The following is a 27,106-nucleotide window of genomic DNA, read 5'->3' as shown; positions in this document are numbered from 1 at the left end:
GCTCTTATGCATGACCAATTTGGTCAAAACGACCATTGCCACAGCTAGCTTATTGTCCATGTTGACTTAAAGAAGTGCAACTGATGAAATTGACTAGTTGATTGGTCAAGATAAATGCTTGCTACCCATTGATTGGCTGAAAGGTGAACAACTTAACTCCTTCTTGCACGTGGGACTGGCTCACACTATCCTCGAGAGGTGTGCATACTCTTTCTGCAGATTTGATACCACTTTGCTAGGGGGTAAATGTGCAATAAAGTGCGAGACACAGAAATGGAGCAAGAGTAGTATTGAGAGTGAGAGTGAGAGAATCCCAAGATGAATGTACTAGTTAGTGATGGTGCACAAATAATAAAATGTATTTATATGCTAAGGTACGAATAAGGGCGTGTTCACACCCATAAGTCTATACATACAGAGATTAAGGGACTTTACACATGAAGGGACTTTACATCCAATAGTGCAGATAGGTGATGATTCATGCCATCCAATTTCATATATTGAAAAAGTTCTTTTATCCTTGCATGATGGTGAGACAAAGAGACTTAGATATGTAACATGTGCTATTCATCACAACGAATCTAGTGTTTGTTGTTTAGATGGTAGAGGAAGGAATGCAAGTACAATTTAATGCAAAGGTTGTTTTGGAGAAGATTTTAGTAATAAGTGTAGGTTGGTCATAAAAGAAAGTAGCCCCATGTTTACTTTAGATGCTAGAATTTATGCTATGAATGATGCTATGTATGCTAAAGGTAAAGGAATGGTTTAGACATTAAAATATGTGAAAAACATTTTGGACATGCAAATATGAAAATACTAAAATTAATGCAATCCAAAGGGTTGGTTACATGGTTACTTGCTTTTAGAGTTGCACAATTATGAAGCTTATCAATTTGCTAGCTAGGCAAGACAATCTTTTCTGCATGATAGAGATGTGAGTAGGAATATACTTGATACTGTGCATATACATGTTTGGAAATCTACACAAAATATATCTCTTGGTGGCAGCAAATATTTTATCATGTTTATGTATGATTGTTCAAGAAAGTTGTGGGTGTATTTTATAAAGGAAAAGAGTAATGTATTTGAGCACTTTAAAACTTTCAAAGCTATTATTAAAACAGAAATTGGTCCCAAAATACACTTGGATTAGCCTATTGGTCAAAGATGGTCCAAGATAGCCTATTGGTCCAAGATAGCCTGTTGGTCAAAGATGGTAAATCCTTAATTATAATAATTAACAAATTCATAAACTTAAAATACACACTTTACCATACAATCTTGGACATTGGATAGCCTATTGGTCCCAAAATTGGTGTCGCTCATTATTTCTTTAACTTTTATTGCAAATGGATAGAGTACAACTGCGATCCTCTGATCTCCTTTGCTAATCCAGGTGTCCCTTGTCAAAATTGACTGACAAACCTCTAAACCAATTTGCCCCTTGGTTTGCTAGGGGATAGGCCTTCACCTTGCTCCTTGAAATATAAATTTAGCCCCAAATTTAATATTGGTTGGTTGGCCTCTTGAATATTCCTAATATTTCTCAATTTTAACTCTTGAAATTCAAGTTCTAGGCTCTCAATTTTGAGCACACATTTTGAGATGGTTGTCAAGACTCTAATTTCTACTATAAAATAGAGTTTACAATAGCCATTGATTAAAATTTCTTTCATTAATGGCTCAAATTAATGAAAAATGTTCAGATAACTTGAGAGATGGCTAGGGGATGAGAGAGAATGTTTTTGTGAGAGAGATTTCAGAGTCTCATGGCAAGAAATGTTGAAAAGCTATTGTTGCCTTGCTTAAACAACCATGGAAGGTGTCACCTACAGCTTAGGACCATTAGAAAGATTAATGTCGCCTCTTGAATGCTATCATTTGCACTAGAAGGACCTTAGGCTACCGTCATCTACCCTTGGAGGGCTCCAAATTACTATCACATATCATAGAACTGATCCTTGGTGGCTACAAATAACATTAGTAGTTTATGCTTGCTCTCTAACAGCATCCTTTTATCTCAAAATGACTGAAATAGACTCCAGTAATCCCTAAAAACGTTTTTTTCACTTGCATAGATAAGTTTTACAAGTGGAAATCTTCTAGTCTTATTTTTCACTATTATTTATCTTATTAAGTTATTTTTAGAATATTAATTTTATAAATTAATTTAATAATTATTTTAATGCTTAAAAAATTAATTTCACCAACCAATAATTAAATTGGCTAGATCAATTTATCTTCAAAGTATCCCTGAGCAATTATTGATCCTTAGTTTGATATTAATTAATTATTTAATGCTTAGTCTCTAATATAATTACTAATATTAGTGGCCAATAAATTGGTATGGAGCAAAATCTGACATAGAGAGTACCGCATAGTACTTGTCAAACATAACTTATTATAGCTTTTGCCTTTAGCGCCCACTACATCCTTGAGGTCCTTAGCCTATTACCATGAAGTAGCTTCCATGTGCATCCCATGTGTTAAACAACCGTGTACATTTGATTGACATCGTAAATCAAATGTTATTAGCAAGATTAAAGCATTCTAAAATTTTATGTCCCCTTGACATATCTCTCCTTTTGAAAACCTTGCATTCATTCTCAATTGCACTACATTGTATCAAAGAAAAAGTATACTATATTGAAAGTTCCATAAGATATCATAGTCACAACATTAGCCTCTATTGTCCAACCCTGCCACATGCCCCAAATTTTTCTAAAAATTTCCAGTCAATATAAACATGATATAAATCTAAATAGAATCAAGGATTGTTGCTCGAAACACATTGGATGCATCCATAACTCATGTTTCTTAGCAAATCTGACTTCACAGCCATAATAAAGTATATTCTCAACATAAACCATCGTTGGAATTATTAATGGGATTTACTAACATGTTGGTGTCTATGGAACTAGATATAAACAATTGAAAACTAAGCATAATCGTATCAGAAATGAATCACTTGTTTATTGATTTGAGAATTGATCACAAATTGTTGCAAATATGATCCCAAATTGATTTGAAATTGATTACAAAAACTGATCAACAATTGATGCAAAGAGCTCATGTAAGATTGATTCCAAAAAGTGACTATAAATGGTTTTCAAATTGATAAAAATTTGAGCTAAAATTTATTGGGATCTTTGTCTTAAAATTGAGGTAAAAGCTCATGTTAAACTGATCATAAATTGATACAAAAGTATAGTTTCAGTGCTTGGGTGAAACTCATACTCATCTGCATACATCTCACAGTGACTAGTACATTGAGTAGTGACCTCATGGCAATCATACTATCAGCACAGTACCTTGGATGCACGCTTAATACATCTAAAATCCACTACATATGAGAGAGATCCACAATTGGAGTGAAAGTGCTATCTCCCCCTTGAGCATTAGACAATACTCTAGATTCTTGCTCTACTGAACCTGGTTGAGCTCGAACTGAAGTTAGCTCTAGCTGAAAGTCATCTAGGTAAAGCTGTAACAACTAAGGATGGTCTACCAAGTCATCCTCTTCCATCCACTTTGCATCTATTGATGAAACTATGCTAAAGCTTCATTAAGAAGCATATGGAACTTGCCTTAAACCTCCACTAGGTTGTAGGCCTTTCTTCTCCTTAAGCATTGCAATACTTTATAATTTCACATTGTTGCGATTCCAAATTAACCAATATACAACATTGCATCTGGTTGACTAGCACCTCATGTGTACTTGGCATGCTAAGGGCACCAGATGCATTAGAAAATATTCTTGTTTGCATACTTTAGACCATTGCAATTTGACTATGCATGGAAATTTGTATACTACCAACGATACCAAGATACATTTTTTGTGGGGGATCTACCTATAAGAAATTATCCATATAACGTGTGTTCAAAGGGTATTTAGAAATACCCTTTCTTTACATGCTATAAGGCCTTAAAATGACCCCCTTTTACTTTACTAAACTTATGGATTTTTTAAAAATTGTAATTAGAAAATCCATTTTGTAAATATAATCCTATAAATTTTACAAAATATAATACTTTTTCTTTTGAACTCACGTGGTATCTTACATGTTCTATAAGGTGGATCCCTGGGACATTTTCCTACACATTGCATGTATTACTAGGTGCATTTTTTCTCATGACCAATACTATATGGGACATTTGCAAGACTAGCATTAATACCTTGAGTCCTAAATACAATAGACTGTATATATGCATTGCCAAACTTAACACTTTGTGTCCCAACATCATGTCAATATTGCTATACATGGGGTTATGCATATTACCAACCATACTCAAATATGCTAGGCCAACCTTGCATACTACACATTGGTTGCCGCATAAGATAAGGACTTGTGCCTTACATCCTTGTATGAGGTCCCAAGCTCACCATAGAATGGAAACTAGTGCCACTACCAAAGTACCCTATTGTCCCATCATTGCGTATATGTCTTATTGTCAAAAGCATTGGATTAGCACTTCCAAGTTGGCCTTCCACATGTATCAATTGGCCCACTCATGCCATTTTCTTATGCTCACTATTCACATTTGGAATATCATGCTGTTGTATTGGTTGTTTCTTTGGTGCATCTTGATATCCTGAAGTTCTTGAAGGCAATTTCCTCTTGTTGCCTTTGTTGCTCTCCTTTAAGGGGTTCAAAAAGTGCATGAACTAAGGATCATTTGCAAATTGCATAAATATTTTAGCTGTTTTCTCAACAATGAACTTTACACTAGCCATCAAATTTCTCTTTCTCTTCTTTGTCATCAGTTTCGAAAGGCCTAGAAGGACCCATATTTTGGTCTAAATCAACATTATTAGCTTACTATCTATGCTTCATGCCTTGTCCAATATTAGACATTACATTGTCCCCAACACTTTGTGAAATTTTTAGATTGAGATGCATCATCCCTTACTTGATCCCATCTCATATCTAAAGACTATCTTGTTGTAGGGTTTACAATAAAGATCAATTGAAATTCCTTTTTTCTGATGGCTCAAATTGTTGAAAAATATTGAGATAACTTGAGAAATGGTTGGGGGATGAGAGATAATGCTATAGAGAGAAATTTCAGAGTTTTATAGTGAGAAACACTAAAAAGCTATTATTGCCCTGCTCAAACAGCCCCATGGAGGTTGTCACCTACAACTTAGGACTACCAGAAAGATTATTACTCCTCTTATATGCAATCATCTACACTAGAAGGACCTTGGATTGACATTAACTTCTCCTGAAGGGCTCCAAATTGATGTCACATGCTATAGAATTGATCACTAGTAGCTGCAAATCACATAAGAAGCCTCTCCTTGCTCTGTAATAGCCTTCTTCTCTCGCACAATGGTTGGAATAGACTCTAAGATCTAAAAATGTTTTTTCCACTTGCATGGGCAAGTTTTACCAATTGGTAGCTTTCTAATTCTATTTTCTAGCATTATCTATCTTATTAAATTAATTTTTAACCTATAAATTCTATGAATTCATTTAATAATTATTCTAGTGCTCAAAAAATAAATTGCATCAACCAATAATTAAATTGGCTAGTCCAATTTGTCTTTCAAGCATCCTTGAGTAATTATTGATGCTTAGACTCGTGTTAATTAATTAAGTAATGCTTAGTCTCTAATATCACCATTAACATTAGTGGGGGACTAATAAATTGGTCTAGGCCAAAATCTGACACTGAGTACCACGTAGTATACTTGCTAGATATAACTTATTACGACTTTTGCCTCTGGTATCCACTTCATTATCTCGGGGTCCTTGGCATGTTACCATGAAATAGCTGTCATGTGCATCACATGTGCTAAATAACCTTGCACATTTGATTAATATCATAATCAAATGTTATCGACAAGATTAAAGCATCTTAAAATTTTATGTCCCTGATAGTTATACAACAAGACTTGGGATATAGTACCATTATTTAAGTGCAAGAAAGGTATTGGCTGTAAGTGGGTCTATAAAATTAAGCATAATGCAAATAGTTCTATTTGCAAGTATAAGGCTAGGTTGGTTGCAAACGGCTATGCTCAAACATATGGCATACATTATAAAGAGACATTCAATCCACTTGCTAAGATGGCAACTATTGGATATGTATTGCTTTGGCAACGTCCAAAGGTTAGAGTTTGCAATAGCAAATGAATGTGAAGAATGATTTCTTACATAGTGAATTGCAAGAAGAGATGTATATAGAGTAGAGCCAGCAAGTTATGAGGATATAGAGCATCCCCTAGATATGTGTGCAAGTTAAAGAATGTGCTCTATGGATTGAAGTAAACACCCAAAGCATGGTTTCTGATGTTGATCAATATCTTATAAATATTGGCTTTTATGTTTTTTATGCTAGTCACTCTCTTTATGTTAGAAAGGGAGATATAGGTTTGATTAATTATCATAGTCGTTTATATGGATAGCCTGATTGTTACAAGTGACAGTGGCACTAGGATCGCTAAAGTTAAGAACCATCTAAAGAAAAAGATTGAGATGAAGAATTTGGGTGAGCTAAGGTATTGTCTTAGTGTTGAGGTGATTAGATGTGATGGTGATGATATATGATTGTCTCAAAGGCAATATGGCTTAGATATATTGTCCAAGTATGGTATAATAGTGTATAAGCCTCTTTCATTGCCATTGAAGCAAACTATGATTTTGAGTGCTGGTGGGGATGAGATGGAAGACCCTACTATGTTTAGTAGGATAGTAGGGAGTTTGATTTACATGACTATCATAAGGCCTCACTTGAGTTATGCTATTGGCCTTGTCAATTAATTTATGCAAATGCCTTGAAAGCCTCATTTAGATGCAGTGAGATGTATATTGAGTGTGTAGATATAGTGTGTTACATATATTTGTGAGATTAACAATGTGTATGACATGACATGTTATCGTTTGTATGACTATATGCTATTTGGAGCATTATAACTAGGCTGCTAAAAATGTATTATGAGGAAGAAGAAACTAAACTCGTTGAGGCTTAAAGGATAATAGAAGGATTATTTCCTTGATCGGTTATTAGGATTATTGGTGTTGGTCATGTGGTCTTACTAGACTAATCTAATGGCACTTAAGATGAGCTAAAATCATGCTTATTCTATATTTAGCTATTTTGAGTTGTAGTGGTGATCAAGCTCGAAAATCTAGGGAAAGGAACCAACTATGGTTCTTAACAAATGAGTAGCAGTAGGTTGTGACAACCCTCAATTCAATTTTTTGACTTGCAAGAGCTTGCTATTCTGCAAGATCCAACTGCTCAAATTGACTTTCAAATTCTCTTAACAATTGTATATCCGCAAGACCCTTATTTGATTATACAACACACTCTTGAAAAGTCTTATGTGTAATCAAACTGGTATCTTCAATGTAAAATTCTTCCCTAAGTGTCTTCTTGAAAGCTATCCAGTCAGCATCTTCCATATACAATTCAATAATTTGCGCTTTCAATTCATGTACACTGATTCGAACAAAATACTAGCTCCATGCAAGTTGACCCACCCCAAACAATTCCATCTTTTGAGCATAGGTATGTATATATGCAGATACATTCCTACCATTGAACAACTTCATCTTATGCTTAACTACTTGCAAAGCATTTATCACAACAATTTTTGTTTGAGCAGAAGCTTGCATCACCTGTTGTTGTTGTACCTGCATAAGCATATTCATATTCTGCATTAGCTGCTACAAAACATCACTAAATATTGTGTTCGAAGATTTTTCCATCTTATATTTCCTTCTGATGACCTTTCACGTCAGGCTCACCAATGTTGGAGGGATTTTTGTCAAAAGGTCGTATCCACCAAGGATCAGAGATAGAAGGAAGTAGAGATAGAAGATGGAAGAAAAGAAAAAGAATAGACAAGAGGTAAACACGATAAAGACAAAGCACAATGAATTGAAACAATATGTATTGACAAAACCTGAAATCCCTTGTCTTACACTACTCATAAGCAATCTCCAAACATTAAATCTCATGGAGCTACCTCATAGACAAAAAAGATGGATCAAAACAATAGCTTCCTCTTTGCTGCTCAGAACCCAAATCTGATGGCTTTGTTGGCTTCGAAAGGGGGTAAAACTTCAAAAATACTTGCTCAAGAATCTCCCAATTTACTCCTTTTTATAGTTCAAAGTGATGTGTTTTTAGACTGTCAACTACGATCGCGATACGAGTGATTTCACCAATCTTTCTTTTTTATGAAAAATCCAAAACTCGCTGAAAAAATCCCTTGCTTTTTGTATGCCACCCTATTCTAGAATATTTACAATAAGTAATATTTAAAATATAAAAAATAAGCTAAAATTATCTAAAAATCTAATATTTTTTTACCATCCATACCATAGACACTAGCACTAATGACTCATATCACATTGACTCTCTAGATCAATAAGAAAGATGGATAATGTACTCCAAAGTTTTTCACATTGTGTCCGCATAGTGGCACGACAACGTGATATAGAGCATATACATATAATAACTTTCCCGAGAAAGCTTGTTAGAATGACCACCCTAAAAGGAGCAAATGGTCTTGAATTTGAAAATATTAGCCTTAATGAAGATTATACTTATGTTTACTGACATCTAATTATTCAAGAAATCGACTAATCTCTTTTAATACAAGATGTATTCCATATCTCATGGGGATATATAAGATTCACCAAAAAGCTTTAGATGGGTAACCAATAGTTAAAATTGTTAATATTATTCACATATCTTTTGGCAAAATTATTACCACCTTGCTTGGAGAGGTTGCTCACAAATATGTAAGTGTATCATATAGGTTTTAAAAAATAAATTTTAAAATATTATATTTTTTACACTTTTTACATACATAAGGATACCATATAAAGAGGTTATTCATAGATCGAATAGAAAAAGGATGTGTTTTATTTAAGAATAATCCACAAGTAAGAATAGCTTTAAATATGCCTTAAATGCACATGATGTAGAGGATTCACATATGGTAAATCCCCTAAGAAACCACTTGATTTAATTCTACAAGCATGTATAAAAAATTTGCACAAGTTCATTCTCACTTCTTTAAGATTCAAACATATTCTTATTAGCTTATTTAAAACCAATATGACTTTCTTGTAATTTTTTCTATTAACAAATTTTTGATTCCTACATTTACTATCACTTTATATCATGTGGCCATTCATGATGAGGAAAAAATAAATCTACATTATGTGGCCATTTTTTATGACAATATTTTTTAGATTCCTACATTTTATGCCAATTCATGGTATATGAACATTCCTAATTTGAAAAATGTAGCCATATTGCCATTATTATTATTTAATTAACCTTGCCAAAAAGTAGGATACATTGGTTTCAAAATTTCAAGAATCAAATTTGATTATGATTAAAAATGATTATATGCATGTTACCTTTCAAATTTTCTTAATTTTAATCAACATGTGTCACGTTCTATTATATTGAAGTAGAATAGACAATTGTAAGATGGGTAAAATGCATTTCCATTGGCTACGCTTGTTCTCCTCTTCATTATAATTTGTACATTTGCGAATTTCACTTTAAATTTATTAAGATGCCTTGATTAGGTAAATTAGAAATGTTAGCCATTCTTAAGTTGTCCTTTTGTTTCATAGATAATCTTGCATTATTTAAGAATCCATTCATTAGTCAATGTTTTATCATTGGAAAGCTAGTACATGAGAAAGATCCATGGATAATCTACCTTTTAAATATTATCGCCTTGAAAAACACATATAACACATATTGAACCATACATTTACATATTGAAATCCACCTATCCATACCTTCTATTGGTGATTATATAACATGTATTGCTTGGAAAGTAGTGCAATTTTCATCAATGCATTTGGAAATAAACCCAAAAATATGGTTCAAAAAGTTTCAAAAAAAATACTTTGAGGATTTCATGATTATTATCGTTTCAAAAGACTTCTTTTATGTCTCCTTCAAATGATTATATCAAGATTCATCTTTTATCTATTAGCTATTGAAAACATGTTATTATTATTGATCAAATGTAAGACTTGGAGTTTTTATAGTACATACTTCTTCTTTGTGAAACATGATTCCACCACCACCAAGTCCACGATTCCTAAAAGAACCACTAAAAGAGAAGCTAGTAAGAAGGTGTACTCTTTTACTATTATAAGAGCATCAACATGCACTCTTTGCTTCTCCACACATGCCTTCTTTAGCCAAACATATATAAAGGTAAAATCGAAGAGACTAGAATATCTTAGATGGCTCTCCAAAGGCAATATAGTTGGCCATCCGGAGACCAAGCAAGGCATGAAAAAGATAGAGCATGACCATGCTTATCATTACCACCCTCTTGTACTCCTAAGAAGAGGTAAGCATTATGCCTTGAGGCAAGGGGATCCACCTAAGCTATCAGATGGCTAAGAGAATAAAGGATGAAGAAGCTTGGGATTATCCGTGGCACACATGGAACCATGCACGCCATCACCATGATAACTCCATAATGATGCATGTCTTGTTACCATCTAAGAAATGTCTATCAAATTGATTGATGTAGCATGGAATACTCCAAGAGCCAATGAGAAAAGAAGGTTGAAACAACTCTCGAGACCTACATCCTCAAGTTATGTTCCATAGCACTCAATCGAATCCTGTATAAAGGTCAAATGCAAAATGAAGAGTCTAATTATAATATAACAATGTGTAGGAGTAATAGTGACAACAAGAGAAGCACAAATGTAGTTATCTCAAGTGGTCATCTTATGCCCCAAACAAGGAAACATTGACATAAAAATGTAACTTAAATATATACAAAAACTATTGCAAGTATTGAGTTTGAAAGTACATTTGAATTAGGGATTACAAAAGGTTTCATAAAAGGTGAAGGTAAGTGAAATTTGAAAACTTAAAGAAATCCATTGACTAACGGAAAATGCATGAACAAGACATGGAAGTACACACATAAGTCATATAACTAGGGAGCACAATACCAAACACAAGTGCAATCAACTTGCACGACAATGCATGCGATAATCAATAATTTGTATATGTAGCACCATGACCAATGTGGTGAAATCTATGAGGATAAGTTAGATATAGAGAGATTGGTAGGTGGATGTACATACATGTAATTAAGTGTCCATCATAAGGACCTTGTCTAGTCAAGATCTTCTCCTCTTAAATGTATATATATTTTCTTAATCTATATTCACATATTATTCTCATAAATACAAATTTTCAACATTAACCATTCATCATTGCATGTGATTGGAGATTATTGGATAGTTGTCATGGAATTGTATACTTGAAGAGACTCCTCTATGGACTATCTTGGACATTTAAGAGTTACTAGTTTTGAAAGCAGGAGTTGTTTCTTCATCAACTATAAGAAGATTTAGTTGTGTTACCCCTTAAACACTCCTAGTTTAATGCCTCAACTGGAACATCCATCATTCTTATGCTTTGATGATTTTACCCAATTCCCATCTTATATGGTTCTTGGCCTCAATCTATGTCGTCTTTTGTCAAACCGTTTCTTGTTTTGTATCCTTGCTGCCCTTAACTTTGCAATTGCTGCCTCCATGTCTTTTGACTTTCTTTCTAACTGTCTAATGTGTAAAACCAACAACTCCTCTCGATTCAACTCCTACTCACACTCCATGTGACTGTCATCTCTTTTATTGGCATGATAGGTTTTTCACCATACATCAATTCTACAGGCATATATCCTATAACAACACTATGAGTTGTTTTGCCATCCCACAAGGCATAAGAGAGCAATCGTGGCCACTCTTTTACCTTCTCTCCACATGCTTTTACCAATGCCTTCACAATAGGTGGATGACCTCTTTCACTTTTGCATCTCCTTCAGGGTTATAAGCTGAAGTTAAAGCAAGCTTTATCCCCAACCGTGCAAAGAAATCATGAGCTTCATCTGCATGCAACTCACCCCTATCTGTTGTAATTTTGCCCACACAACCATATCTACAAAAGATCTCTTCTAAGAGAAAAGTATACACAACATTTGTTGTCTTAGTGCGTAGAGCTCTCCCTTCCACTTAATTAGTCCAGTCTTCACGGGCGAGCACAAGATATCTCATTTGCTAAAGACCTGTAGGCATTGTGACCAAATCCACCACCCACTTAAAATGAAGAGACAATGGATATGTGGGATGCAATTCATTCTGATGTCTCACAAATGAATACATTTGACATGTCGTACATGTTTCCACAAAGTGAGCAACATCCTTATACATATCCCACCACAAATATCTTTCTTTGATCTTTGCAAAAGTATCCCAAACACCTCTATGGCCAACCCACAAGCTTCCATGAAATTCTTACATAACATTTACTTGTGAAGCTCTATCACCTAAAACTCGCAATGGCATACCTTGTTTCTTTTTAGCATGTTTCCATAAGTATCATCTTTTAAGAAAAACCCATAGGCTTTCCTCTTGATCTTCTTAAACTCCTCATTTGACCATTTATCTCTCTTTGTTAATGTACTGAGGTATTGACTAATTCTCAGCCACTCTCTTGTATATTTGTCTTCCAGAAACACTTCTACACAAGATACAAAACATCTAAAGTGTCTTCTCTTTGTTGTCCAAGCTTCTGTTAATGCTATAGCAACACCTTGCATTGCTAAGTTCACTCTTACAACATCATTTTTAGCAGCAAAAAAGTCATCTTCTTCCTCCTCATCCATCATCCCATCTTCATTATCATAGCGTACCCAAGATAGCATGTCTGCCACTGGGTTATCTCTTCCTGCAATATGCTGAAATTCAAGGTTAAAAGATTTTATGCATGCAATCCACCGGAGCATAGCAATGTTCGGGGTAGCACGACCAGTAATCATACCCAATACCGGCAAACAATCGATCTCAATGACTACACGAGCATCCATAAAATACTCCTTATCGCATTTAAGGGCTGTCACAAATTCCCATAATTCTCTTTTTACCTGTCGATACCTTCTCTGTAGTTTAGTCTCAATACTTTAGCACCAAAGCGTATTGCATATAGTTTCCCTTTCTCATCATCTTGCCCAATTGCCCATCCAATTCCGATTGGGCTTGTATCAACAGTAATAATGATAGGCTTTCCATGCGAATAGTTAGTCTTTCTCAATGTAGGAGCAGATTTTAAGAGCTGCTTCAATTTCTTCATTGCTTTCTGATACTTCCTTTCCCAATGAAATCTCTGACCTTTCCTCAAAAGCTGATATAGAGCATCGGCTACATGTGCAAAGTGAGGAATCCATATCAAATAGAACACATATGCACCCAAGAATCTACACACCTCTGATACATTCGTGCATACATCTTGCATTCTATCAATCCCATCTATTTTTACTGGTGATGGTCTTCGCCCATAGGGCCCACACATATGCCCAACAATCCAAACCTCTTCAACTCCAAAGACAAACTTTTGTCCAGAAAGAGTTAAATGCACCTCTTCTAGACACGTCAAAATCCTCTCACGATCCACAATATGGTCTGCAACAAAATGTCTGCACCTATGAGCATCCGTCTCTTCATTCTTTTCATCCACTGCATGCCCTTTGATTGGAACATTATCCAAGAAGGGCATTGTCAATCGTGGTATAAAATCCCTCAGTACCCTATTCATAGCATTTGTTATGTATGCCACCGAGTTTGTTGCACCCTATGGGAGAGTACACATTCATACTAACCCCAAGGGAGTCTTCATGGTTGTGATATCCCTGCTTTCAACTGCAAGTTGAAACTGATTATACCTCGAATAAAGATCACCCAAAGAATAGATTGCTATGCTTGCAAAAGCCTCTGCAAATTCATCAACCACATGACCTGCATCCACATTTCTTATGGTCACTTTATTGACCGGTTACATGTCTTAAATAAATCTCAAAGCCCCATTCTTTTTGGGGCACAGTAAACCAACGATTTAAGTATGGGACTAAAGAGGGCTCCAAGATCTTCATGGAATCTTTTCATTTAGCAAATCCATCAGCTTTGATAAGTGGGCACTAGAATAGGCCTCAAGTTCCATGGTAAACATGGCATAGTAAATATTACCATAGGAGAGACAACATTTGGATCCACACAACTTGTTTCAGTTGGCTGAAATGCAAATTCCATGCCTAGCCAACATCTGCGTAAAACAGTCCCTTTCAACAAGCAAAAGAAACCCTTTTGCACCAACTTTCAATTCCAGTAATGTTTCATATGTAAACTAATGACCTATATCTTTAGGATCCTGTAAGCTTGGCTACCTTAGCACTTTTTCATACAAATCCTCACTTTCTGGTGAAAGTGACAAAGCAATTGGTTTCACATTTTTGTCAACTGTCTTATACTTTGTCTCCACAAGTGCTTAAGTCCATTGTAATCCTTTCTGTTTAGCAAACAATGCTATAACATTATACATGTCCAAAGAACATACTAACAACACTCTGTTTTCAGCCTCACTTTCTGCATGTACAGTTGCTAAAATTTCAACCATGGTGTCATTAATATTCAGCCCATAAAAGATGCCTAAAATGCATTTATTTTCAACTAACAGTCCCAATGCTCTAAGTTTCTTAATAGTCCATTTCATAGATATACTTTCAACCTTACACAGCTTCCATAGGCTTAAACCAACATAAACTATTTACTATAAACTGAGAATAACCAATAGTAAATACATGCTTCATTCCATCAAGAGGTGAGTACATCCTCTGAACATCACTAATGTAGCCTCGCATTACAACAGTGCTTAATGAAATTTCGGGTCTTTGAATTCCCTTGCATTTGGAGCCAGAGAAGACTCTTGAAACGTATCACGATTTCTAAAATGATTAACACAAATAGTAGGAAATTAGAACAGTAGGAAATTAAACTGCTTTTCTCCCATCCTTGCTTTTGACTCTTGCATAAGTAGAACCATCATTAAACAACTTTATTTACATATGCACTCCTGTAATATAGGGTTGTCCCAAAATCACTGCATATAAGGAATTATCTTGCATAAAGAAGTGTTGCTCTTCTAATATATCACCAATCGTCACTTTCACATTAGGACATACAACATAAAGTTATCCCGAAGAATTATTTGCAGCCCTCATACGCCAAGTTCCAACTATGATCAGTGCCCACAGGCCATGCACCATTCTCATACAATCCACGCTCCATGACATTAATCTCAGACCCATGGTCAAGCAAAGCAACTCAAGGAGTTTCACATTCTCCTATTTTCACTACCGTTTCAATGGTAGCTCTGGATCAATGATTTCTTGTATAATGACTTCGAGAAATAAATCCTAGAGTCTCTTCCCCATATTATTGCATCTGTCTTACTTCACCATGTATATTGCTACAAAACTATATTTTCAGCCACTTTTTTCTCTTTTCCACATGTTATCCATTGAATAGTAGCATCCTGCATAGATAATCTAGTACTTACTTTATGCTCATATTCAGTCCGAATACCTAACAAACCAGTTTCCTCTTTAAATTGCAGCAATACACTAGTAATATCACTAAGAAATTGACGCTTCCTCTTAATTATGACAATGATCTCATCATGAAATTTCCACTTGGCGATGCCAGGCACTTCTCCCAAGGTGAATTCCACCCGACTGTTCAAGATCCATTCTTCAAAAACCTTCTTAAAATCTATGGTTGTCTCAATATCAAACTACAAATTATATCCTGGCTGCTTGCCTTTCTTTTTTTTCCTCTTGTTTGCTATCCTGTTTTTGCTCCTCATTAACCTCTTCTATAATATGCTTAGGAGGTGGCTGATTTGTAGCTTTAGGCTGATCCACACTTCTTGTCACTCTTTTAGATGTCCCAGCATTATCTTCATGTCTCTTTTATTTCTCTTCCACAAGTATATCCGTGTTTTATGTATGTTAAATATGCATATACTAAATATGCATCTATCAGTGATTCCCAACCAATTATGTCACGAATATCTTGCCTTGCATGAGACATTTCACTATCAGTAACCTTTCTCTTTTCAGCTGCATGTAAAGCATGGGTCCATATCTCAACCTTTGGACCAACCATCACTTGGCCATGCGTTCTATCCAACTATAGACTAAAAGTAGAAGTATTTATAGCCGCATAAGCATTTCGAATAGCCAAGTCTTCCAACAACTTTTACATACCTCCCTTTCTAAAATTCAAAGCAAGAGACAATCTCGTTTCTTGTGCATGGATCTTGCCATCTCTCCAAAAGATGAGCTGTCGTGCCAAGGCCTCCTAATAGACATCACAATCTTTTCTCTCATACTGCAAACTATCACACCACATAGATCTTTTTCCTGGCTTAAGGGTTGATGCCCTTCCCCTTTCCTCTTATCCTTTTTCATCCAATTTTACAACCTTTAATTGAAGATCACGCATGTCTTTGACCAATTTATCTAAGACATCTTCCCTAACAGAGAAAACAATAGCAGGTATAGCAATAGGGTTAGCCACGGAAGTGGGTGGCTTACTGGATACTTCAACTATTTTGTTCGTAACGTTGGGCAAGCTAGAGACATCATTGCAATCTTTCTCTTCTTCTATGCTTTTTCACAAGTACAGTAACAACTTCCTTGATATGTCTCCACTCTGTTTTTAGACTTGTCTTTGTAATCTGATCCTCTAGCAAATCATTAAGCTTCTCTTGAAGCTTAAAATCTGCTGCTTGTAGAAACAATTCAATTTTTTGACTTGCAAGAGCTTGCTATTCTGCAAGATCCAACTCTGTTTTTAGGCTTGTCTTTGTAATCTGATCCTCTAGCAAATCATTAAGTTTCTCTTAAAGCTTAAAATCTGCTACGTGTAGAAACAATTCAATTTTTTGACTTGCAAAAGCTTGCTATTCTACAAGATCCAACTGCTCAAATCGACTTTCAAATTCTCTTAACAATTTTATAGCCACAAGACCCTTACTGGGTTATAAAACCCACTCTTGAAAAGTCTTGCACGTAATCAAGCTGGTATCTTCAATGTAAAATTCTTTCATAAGTATCTTCTTGAAAGCTACCCAATCAACATCCTACATGTATAATTCAGTAATTCGTGCTTTCACTTCATGTACAATGATCCGAATAAAATACCAGCTCCATGTAAATTGAGCAACTTTAAAGAATTTCATCTTTTGAGCATATGCATGTACATATGCAGATACATTCCTGCCATTGAACAAATTCATCTTACGCTCAACTACTTGCAAAGCATTCATCACAATAATTTTTGTTTAACAGAATCTTACATCAGCGGTTGCTGTTGTTGTATCTACATAAGCATATTCATTTTTTACACTAGTTGTTGCAAAATATTACTGGATATTGTGCTCGAAGCTTTTCCAATATTGTATTTTCTTCTAACGACCTTTTATATCGGGTTCACTAATATTGAAGGGGTTTTTGTCGAAAGGTGGTTGTATCCACCGGGAATTAGAGATAGAAGGAAATAGAGATAAGAGATGGAAGAGAAAAAAAAGAATAAATAAGAGGTAAACACAACAAAACAAAGCACAATGAATCGAATCAATATGTATTGATAGAACCTAGAATCCCTTGTCTGACACTACTCAAAAACACTCTCCAAGCATAAGATCTTCTTGAGCTCCCTCGTAGACAAAGCGTGGATCAAAATAATAGCCTCCTCTCTGTTGCTTAGAACCCAAATTTGATAGCTCCATTGACTCCGAAAGGAGGGTAAAACCTGAAGACATTCCTTCTTATTCTTCTAGTTCAAAGGGTAGTTTTCAACCTGTCAATTGCAATCGCGATGCATGCGATTGTGCCAATATTTCTTTTTTATGAAAAATCCCAAAACTTAATGAGAAAGCAACTTGCTTTTAGCATACCATACTAATCTAGAAAATTTTCTAGCTTTTTTGAATATTTACAATAAATAATATCCAACATATCTAAAATAAGTTAAAATTGTCCAAAAATCTAGTATTTTTGAACCATCCATGCCACTCACACTAGTACTAATAACTCAGATGCCATTGACTCTCTTGATCAATAAAAAGGTCGGATGATGATATACTCCAGAGTTTTTAACACCGTGTCCGCATAATGGCACGACAACGTCCACATAACAATTAAGAAATATTGTCTAACAAACTTGTTTGAGGTCAACCTTGCCCTTGAATATAAATTATCTTCATCAAACTAGAAAATAATATTTTCCTCTTATGATTGATCCTGATATGAGGTGTACATGGTTTACCTACAAACTTGTAGAAAGGACCCATATAGCCTCTTCACTCTTGGCCAATACGTGGACATCTCTACTTTCTTCAACATTGACAATTCACAATGATTATTTCTCTTGGTACTCACTTTTGGTTAGACTCTTCAATTAGTGCTTGTTAACATTGTCAAAAGTTTAGGGTAACCCTTGTATATTTAGATCCATAAGAAACTAATATTTTCATCTTATGAGGATTGATCCTGGCATGAGGTGTACATGGTTTACCTACAAACTTGTAGAAAGAACCCATATAGCCTCTTCACTCTTGGCCAATACGTGGACATCCCTACTTTCTTCAACATTGACAATTCACAATGATTATTTCTCTTGGTGCTCACTTTTGGCTACACTCTTCAATTAGTGCTTGTTAACATTGTCAAAAGTTTGGGGTAACCCTTGTATCTTTAGATCCATAAGAAACTTACTTTATTGTTATCCTTGTTTCTTTTGATTGTACTTTAAAATGTCTAGTCTCTAGTATTCTAATATGATTTTCTAATTATGTTTTATTCTCCTTATCTTTATCTCACAACTTTTCTCAATCTTGTCGCAATTAAATCAAACAAAAAAACTAACCCCAATTTTCCATATGTCACGCCTTGGAGACAATTTGAAAATGAGTGAGTCAAATGCTTTAAGAATAGTGCTACACCAAGGAGGAGTGACTTGAACTCTTGCAAACTAGCGAGTAAAGTGCGTGTGGCACATTCTTGAACTGCCGTTCTCTTAGAAGATTTGGGATCAATTGACTTGTCCATTAAAGATTCATTCTGAAAGTCTAGGCAATAAGCAAAGTGCCGTCTTGGGCCCTCTCCATGATGACTGCCAGCGCAATCCTATGCACAGCTCCTTGCACAATTCCTATCCACGCTTCCAATAATAAAGACTAGCGTCCTTAGTAACGTGATTCATTCATCGGGTCCCAGTCCTAAAACTCTGTCAGTAATAGTTCTAGTCCTACAATCCTATCAACAGTGAACGTTGGCTTTTCTATCTCCCTACCTCCGCAGAGCACCCCGAATAGACGGGACCAATGAAACGACGTGGTAATCCAGCGTTCTGAGAAATGAAAGTTCACGACATCATTAGTCAAAGAGGAGACGAGGAGAATGGAGTAGCTGCAGTACCTGTACTTCGTCTTGCAGCGAGACATCCGCAGGCCTGGACGAGGGAGGAAGGCCGTGGGAGATGTACTGCCAATCCCGATAGCGTTCCAGAATGTCCGACATGCTAAACCTCACCCACACTCAATTGTAGCAGCTCAGTACAGATGAAATGGAGCAACATGATTATATAACGTCTAGACGGAGCAAAATATGTAATGTCGAAAGTACTTGGCCTATCGAGTGATGAGAGCGGGTGTAACTAGCTATGTGCTTAAGAGAGAGCTGAGAGTACCTCGAGCTGGCGTAGTGGTGCATCCTGCCGGTCGGGGCGAAGATGATAACAGCCACCTGTGCATCACCGAGCACAGCGAGCTCATGTGCGTTCTTGAAGAGGCGGGTGCGACGTTTGCAGAAGGTGACTTGGCGGCTGATTGTGTTCTCGATGCGGCGGACGGGCCGCACACGGACGCCAGCTGGCGGCTCGATAATGTGGTTGGCCGCGGGCGCAGCAGAGCTGGCATCACTGGTCTGAAGTGGGACGGCAGAGGACGAGATGTCAGCGTTGGGACCACTAGAATTGGCACAGCTCGAGTCGAGAGGATCATAAGCTGCTTCAACTGGCATCATGATGTAGGGCATCCCTCCTTCCCTCATTCCGCCCTCTCTCTCTCTCTCTCTCTCTCTCTCTCTCTCTCTCTGAAACCCGCAAACAGAGCTGCTGTCTCGAACTCTGCAGGAAGTTGCAGGCAAACAGAAGAAAAGCCCTCGCTAGAAACGAAAGAGAGACGATGTCGAAACTCGAAAGACAGAGAGAGAGGGAAAGAGAGAGCGCATCAATTATCATTCCATTTGCAATAATTACTGTATAAAGATGCATCGTACTCCGACTTCCCAAATAGTTGCAACTTGCAAGTTGCGAGCACAAAAAAAAGAGATTATTCCCAGGAAACAGGAAGCGGAGAATGTCCGTCCACACGACTCACGAGAGACTCCCGGGAGAGAGAGAGAGAGAGAGAGAGAGAGACACGGGGAAGGGAGGGGAGAGTCTCCGAATATGGGGCCCCGATGCGCTTCCCAACTTCGAATATCCCCTGCCTGTAGGCTCCGATAGGGGGCCCCGGAGGCTGGCTACGCAGATAAGACATCGGCTGTTGTGTGGGTGGATCAATCACCTCAACTTTCGAGCCTGTGGCGTGCATCGAGGTAGGTGGAGCGCGAGATTTCACACGTCTGATCCAAAACAGACAGCTTTTTCTTGCTTGTTTACAACTTTATTCCTCGTTGCTTTCTATAATAAGTTTACTTCCCACCTAGCCCAAAAGTGAGAACAAGGGTTGTGTCACACATAAGAGGGGTTTCGCACAGGCCCCAGCTAGTCTGTTAACTTTGATTTGAGAAACTTTGTCCCATTTCGCAAACTGCACCAAAGAGAGGAATCGTTTGCGAAATGGGGTCCAGTTTATGGTGCAAAGATAGAAAAAATGTCCACTTAGTTTATGTGTGAAAGGCCTCTAAGTCACACCAGACCTTGTGCTAGTCTATCAAGTGAAGTGAACATAGTGTGACAAGTTTTTTTCTCTCCTCACTTACTAAAATTATGGCAACTTTTCCTTTGAAAGTCCAATTAAGAGTTTTAGTGTGACATTTGCCTTGATCTAACCAAGTCTTCTTTTTTCCAACTTTCCACACAATACTAGCTACACTCTAATATCCCCATGTTTTACATGCAATTTGCCTCCACCTGATTTCTTGCCTAACCTCTTGAAACACAACTCCATTTCTAATTTGCCAAATTTCCTAAAGAGTTGAGTCACGTATAGTCTACAGTCCAAACTACTTAAGTTTGCCATGAATCCTGCCTTCATCAAATATATAGAAAGACATGCTATCATTGTGGATCTCCTTGAAACCTAAGTACAACAACACTTCTTGCCAGACCCTTAATCAATGCAACCATCCCAAAAGATGTACTAAAAAGCTTCCTTTAATCCATATGATATAATTAACATAAGTAGAATCATATTCTGACGTCTTAATGGCATCACATTACTTAGCGTTGGTAATGATTTGACATCCCACTCATTTCCATTGGGCTTGTAATGTAAATCAATGTTGCAAAAATGAGGACTCAGATTGTGCAAGATCATTGAGGTTGGCAACTTCATCGAGCGTGGTCTCAACACAGCTAGTTTGAAGGAGATGATCAATTGTCCTTTCAAAGCTTGCTCGTATGAAACTTGTGTTACAATGAACTTATCGATGATGAAGGCAACCTTAATAAAGATAAATTCAAATTCCTCAGAATATACAATTTTACAATCGTATCAAAGATATATTTTGATCAAGAGCAAATCTTAGAATAGTTAGAAAAAGTAGGTGTTGCAAGCTCTATGGAGAAAGTCCTAATTGAAATTGTTGTAGGAATTGATCCCTCTCTTACTTAGGGTTTAAAATTACTAGGAAGTGTTGAGGTATTAACTTCATTTTTTACTCAATTGTGTAAAGTCAATTCCATGACACTTCTAAGTAAATTGAAATTCATAGGCAAGAGATGAATGAATTCCCATAGCAGTCCCAACTAGTGTTTTCTTCATAATACTTAGATCACATGTCACACAGGGTGAGGAATCATGACATCTCACCCAATGCCCAATCGGAAAGTGAGCTGTGCAATAAGTGGCAGGAACCTCCTCACAAGAAGAGTCAAGCATCCCTGAGTCCATGACATCCAGGAGATAAGCGATCCCATAGCTCTAGACAATAGAGCAATCCATGACTGCTTCCCATGAAGCAAGCAACACAACTCATAAGTGTTGTACAATCTCCATTGGCATAGACTAAGACCCAAGAAAAAGAAACCGAATATCCTCGTATGAGCCTCCTCTTGGGAGGAGGTCAAAAGCATAAGGATATATTTTATGGCATTTTTTTTTGTAATTATCCCTTCTTCCTCCAGCCGAAGGCCGTATTGGAGGAGAGGGGTATGGCACGGATGACCAAGCTCCTTGCTGGAGCACATAGAAGGAATATAGCCATGCAATCGAGCCATGTGGGGGGCGGGAAGGTCCCCTCCCCTCACCTATAAAAGCCCTGTGGGAGGGGAGTAAAAGGAGAAGAAGAGCCGTCATGCTGCAGATTGGGGAGTAAGGAAAAAAGAAGAGGATGAGACGCTGCCAGGCCAAGGAAGAGAGAGACTGAGAAGGGTTGAAGCTATCATTGTGTGCCCCGCCATGAAGGAGGAGCTGCCGCCGAATTCCGCCACGGCCATCATCTCGGCTCTGCCCGCCAACACGCCACCAGTAGAACTCATCCCCTTTCCTCCACATAGCTTCTCCCATGCCTATAGAAGCTTCTTGAAAAGCTTTTAAGGGGGCTTTCATAAGCTCCCCTTTACAGGCGGTCTTTTACACCCCCTTTCCCCCCCTTTCTCAATCCACTAAGTCCATTTAGAACCCCCCTTTCCCGTGGGGTCCCATCCAAGCCCTTTAAAAGCTCATTAAGCCCCTTTTTCCCCCCTTGGGTTCTCCACAAGCTCCCATTAGCCCGAGTTTCTAAACCCCTTCTCGTGGCCCTTCCCTATTGCCCTCTCAAGCGGGTTCTTGTTACGGGATCTTTTAAAATCCCCTGTTATTTTCCTTCCCAAAGCGATCTTTTACACCCCTTTTCCCTTGAAGTTTAAGGCCTTTTTCTTCCCTTATATCCCCCGGAGTTTAGGCTCTTCCTAAGCTTGCTTTACACCCCTTCCCCATTGGAATTTAAGCCCTTTTGCCGGGTTTTAAAGACCCTTCCCGTGGTCCATTTAAAGCAGCCCTTCCCGTGGAAATCCTCACTCCCGGGTTTCAAAACCCCTTTTCCATTGGCCCTATAAAGTGGGTTTTTCAAAACCCGGAGTTTAAGCCCTTGCATTCCACAAAGTCCATTTAAAGCTCCCTTCCTTGGACTTCCACGAGCCTTCCCAAATTGGTCTTTATAACCCTGGTCTCCTTTTAAAAGGCTTCCCTCTCAAGTCTTTTAAATCCATTCCCTACTTTGAGGAGGCAGCCTTTAAGGCCTTCTAAAGCTCGATTTTGAAAGATGGTGGAATCGATCAAGGAAGCCGAATCACAAAGGGAGTTTCGCATGAGATGGCCAAGATCATAAATCTTTGTCCAAGGCGAAAAGGCCCAATTCGCGATGGCGCCTAAGAAGGCACAAGGCGCAACCGCATGAGGATCATCTCCTAACATCCATGTGGACATTTCACCACAAGTCCAGGCTTTCTTCCTAATTTTGATTTACATCATAATATTTCAATTGTGCATGGATCATTTATGAAATTAGGATGCACTTTCTCGATTAAAATACTTTGGCTAAATTAAAGGAAATAGCTTACGATCAAAGAATCGGTCATTCATATTTTTCAAATAAACAAATGAAAGAAAGAGCATAAGATCTTTATGCATTCCTAGCAAGTGGTTTTTTAGGCATTGCAAAGTAACGAAATTAGATCAACTAATGATCTCATCTTTACAAAGTCAAGTTTATTGTTGTACACTTCGATTATGCATGAAAGTATAAATCGCATGTCGCATTATTAGACATCTCTTCTTCGCAATGATTTGTTAGAGAAAGTTGCTAATAATCCGTAGGAATTTGCAAGGCATGGAAATGGTTCTTGAGCTGCATGAAGTAGATTAAACTCTAGGCAATTCGCATAAATCTCAATCAACTACGTAAATAGTTACGAAAGATTGTGTAATGCTCATTCAGCATATGAATATCTCATTTAGAAAAGAAGTTAGAAAAAGGTTGCATGGTTCACATAAAACCCTAACAGTTAGTAGCATGAATCTTGAATGCATGTTCTAGAAGAATCAATAGAAGTTATGCCGTAACTTAGCATATGCTTTGATTTTAACCAGAAAAGTAGGGTTTGTAAATCTACTCAAACGTAGGCAATGAATCATGTGGTTACGAAAATGGTATCGTAAATATCTTCAAGAATAGACAAGTAAATTGGTTTAACCTAAACACCTAAACCGCGAGGGACTCGTTTAAGAACGGTTAAATCAATGCAACATATCCCAAAGAGCTAACTAGGGTTTAGCACGTTGAGGACATGACCTAATCGCTCTTATTACCAAAGCTGAAACTCTTATACCCTAAAGACTTGCCCACATTCACGAAATGTAGGGACAATAGGACATACTTGCGAGAAACGATCTAGGGTTTTTACCCTAAGGATCACTTGCTAAAAGGATGAAACTCGATTTGAATTTGGAACCTTAGGACCGACAATGTCGGCCTAGTGCAATCAGGAATGGACTGTTATGAAGACACCCTAACCCTGATTCCTATCTAATCATGATACCGTGATTAGAAGACGCCGTTGATGGGTAAAATAGTCCCATGGATTAGATGCGACACTTGTGCAACAAGTTGCAGAGTCGCATGATCTTGTGAATTGATCATAAGGGAATGGCCAAATTCCTCAGAATGAGATTGGAAGATTCTTACACAAGTTTATCTTATAAGAGGATGAATAATCGTCCTGATATAGTACCTTTCTTGGGTAAAGTGACCAAGATACGAGGATTAGATATTTGCTTGGAAGCAAAAGACCAATCAGTAAATTGAAATAACATATTTACTGTTAATAGAACTTAAGGTATTGGTTAAGTTGGGTTAATAAGGTACGGCCCTAACCCAAGGATATAAGGGTTAACAAACAAACCCTTGGGAATCTTGACAAGTCGCAATTGATCCCGGATTTAATGCTGAATGCATTCGGAAAGAAGGATTCACTCCTTAGCAGTTGGCCAAAAATAACGACCACTGGAAATGATTGTGCTTGTAACAGTTGTATAGAGCACTGTTTTCTTTGTTTGCTCAAAGAATTAAAGGATGAAAAGATATCTAATGCTTCAGGTTCAAGGCCTGAAGGGAGAGGCAGCTTTAGTTACCCCCGACTCCTTGCCTGACCCTAACCAAGGGGGTTGTTAACCGCGCCGAGAAGGTGGACCGAACCCGCCGTGAGAGGTCTCTCCGTTGAGCGCTACTTGGAGCAGGAGGACGCTTGGGTGCCAAGGGGGCTCTGGCCGTAAATCCCTCGCCTTCTGGGCCCTGCACAAGAGGCCAACGTGACTCGGGATTGGATCTCGAGGCCCGCATACTAGTCTACGGGCAGAATCTTGGATTAGTAATCCTTGTGGATTGCTGGAAAGCCTTCGGGCGGATTATGGATAAGCCTATGGGCTGGATTTTATAAATGTATTTCAAAGATAAATATGATAACCTGTTGAAAAGGAACTTGTTTGACACTGTTTTTTCTATGTCAAGTGCTATGATTACGTGAAGGAACCGGTGCCTAACAGACTAATTAAGGAAGCTATTTGATGCATGTCCAACTAAATGTGGTAGGTAATTAGACAACTAAAACAATTGAGGGAAGTGCGGTGGATGTGGCCATGGGTTCGTATTACGAATGGGGGGTTCCGGTTGGCCGGGAACTTTTCTCAATCATAAATGACAGCAAGAAGATCGTTTCAAAGGATACGAACAGCAAGGGCGCTGACCTAGAGTATAAGTTACAATAATCCCAATTTACATTATTTTAGGGGAACGGAATGGGGCTATGCCTTATGGCAGAGAGGTTGAGCTTTGCATCCCTCTCGTTTCCCATTCTCCTTAAACCAAGTGCTAGGAGAATCCGCTTCGGCCCTGGCATTTCTGCGTAAAGTAGTTTGCTTGGGGTTCGACGCTAGTTGCCGTTTAGGAAATGACCATTAGGAAAAACACTGATTCAGGTTGGTTCTAAGTGAGAACGGCCAGAATACTTTCGCTACGTGGCAGATGCGGAAAGTCCTAGATCGCAAACCCCGTAACATTCCATGGGAGTGCCGGGCGGAGCTTTCTAGACATCCTTTCCGATGGACTGCTAAGACGTGTCCTGAAGATAACATGTGGACACGTTACAGTTGGTATTAGAGCGAACCAATGAAGGATTTGTTTTAAGAAATCTTAATAAGAAGAAATAAAGGAAATATTGCTGTTCCAAACATTTCCTTACTCTCGATGCTATCTTGTAGAATTATGAAGCATGGAACAGGTTCTTAGTGTTCCGAGTCATGTTTATGACTGTGATGCATTCCCCGGATTATCGACAAAGGGTTGAGATGATGAACATCCTAGATCGTATCTATAATCCATCACCTTTGTATGTGGAACGAAGATGGACGGGTGACTCAGGAATCTATTATATAGTTGCCCATCGGTTTGCATACCTTCAAACCAACCTCAAGAGGATCAAGTGGTTGGAAGACCTGAAGTTTGTGAAGCTGTTCATTTTTTGTGGAGGCTCACGTAAACTCAACTTTACATATTCGAGGTCAGAGGGTTGAGCTGAACTCATATGTATATGAGGAAGTGACCCGTGTAATCCCCGTCGACAGGATCAAAGTGTTGGGGCGCTATGAGAAGAATGGGTTCCAAAGAAAAGGATACCCTAATCTTCCGATGATTTACCGATTCCTAAAGATCCGTGGCCCAAAACCATACTATTATCCAGTTTCCGTAGATAAATGTAATACAACATTATTCTCCCCAAATTAAATGTAGACAATTGCCCTATCATCCCAAGAAATGTTGTATTCCGAAAGGGCTATGACCATATAAATGCAATAAGACTTCTTTTTATCAATGCCTATTTTGTTCATGAGAATTGATAAGAAGTTAAGTGGTTAGATTGCTTGGTTGATAGCGGAAATGGAGATGAAATATAAATCATAACGATTAACGAGTAATAACATTAAGAAA

At 37.6% G+C, this 27,106-nt stretch overlaps 1 protein-coding gene across 5 annotated transcripts in view; it reads right to left on the bottom strand.

Moving 5' to 3' along the window:
* The window catches only part of LOC148030991 (MADS-box transcription factor 23-like), a 129,149-nt gene extending 108,826 nt beyond the window's left edge, over nucleotides 1–20,323 (bottom strand). For 2 of the 5 annotated variants that reach the window (XM_087684529.1, XM_087684530.1), the window contains exons 1-2: nucleotides 19,605–20,323; nucleotides 19,334–19,436 (exon numbers count right to left, since the gene is read on the bottom strand). In XM_087684529.1, the coding sequence (XP_087540655.1) occupies nucleotides 19,334–19,436; nucleotides 19,605–19,966 (465 nt within the window). In that variant the 5' untranslated portion in view covers nucleotides 19,967–20,323. The remainder of the gene's footprint in view (nucleotides 1–19,333; nucleotides 19,437–19,604) is intronic. The other 3 variants (XR_015691836.1, XM_087684532.1, XM_087684531.1) reach the window with 3 other exon arrangements.
* Between the last annotated feature and the right edge of the window lie 6,783 nt (nucleotides 20,324–27,106).

Source organism: Lygodium microphyllum, chromosome 9 (assembly GCF_053477565.2).
Source record: "Lygodium microphyllum isolate KBCC chromosome 9, Lygodium_microphyllum_v1.1.10, whole genome shotgun sequence".
In the NCBI taxonomy this organism is placed as follows: Eukaryota; Viridiplantae; Streptophyta; class Polypodiopsida; order Schizaeales; family Lygodiaceae; genus Lygodium; species Lygodium microphyllum.
This window is presented reverse-complemented; position numbering and strand designations above follow the sequence as displayed.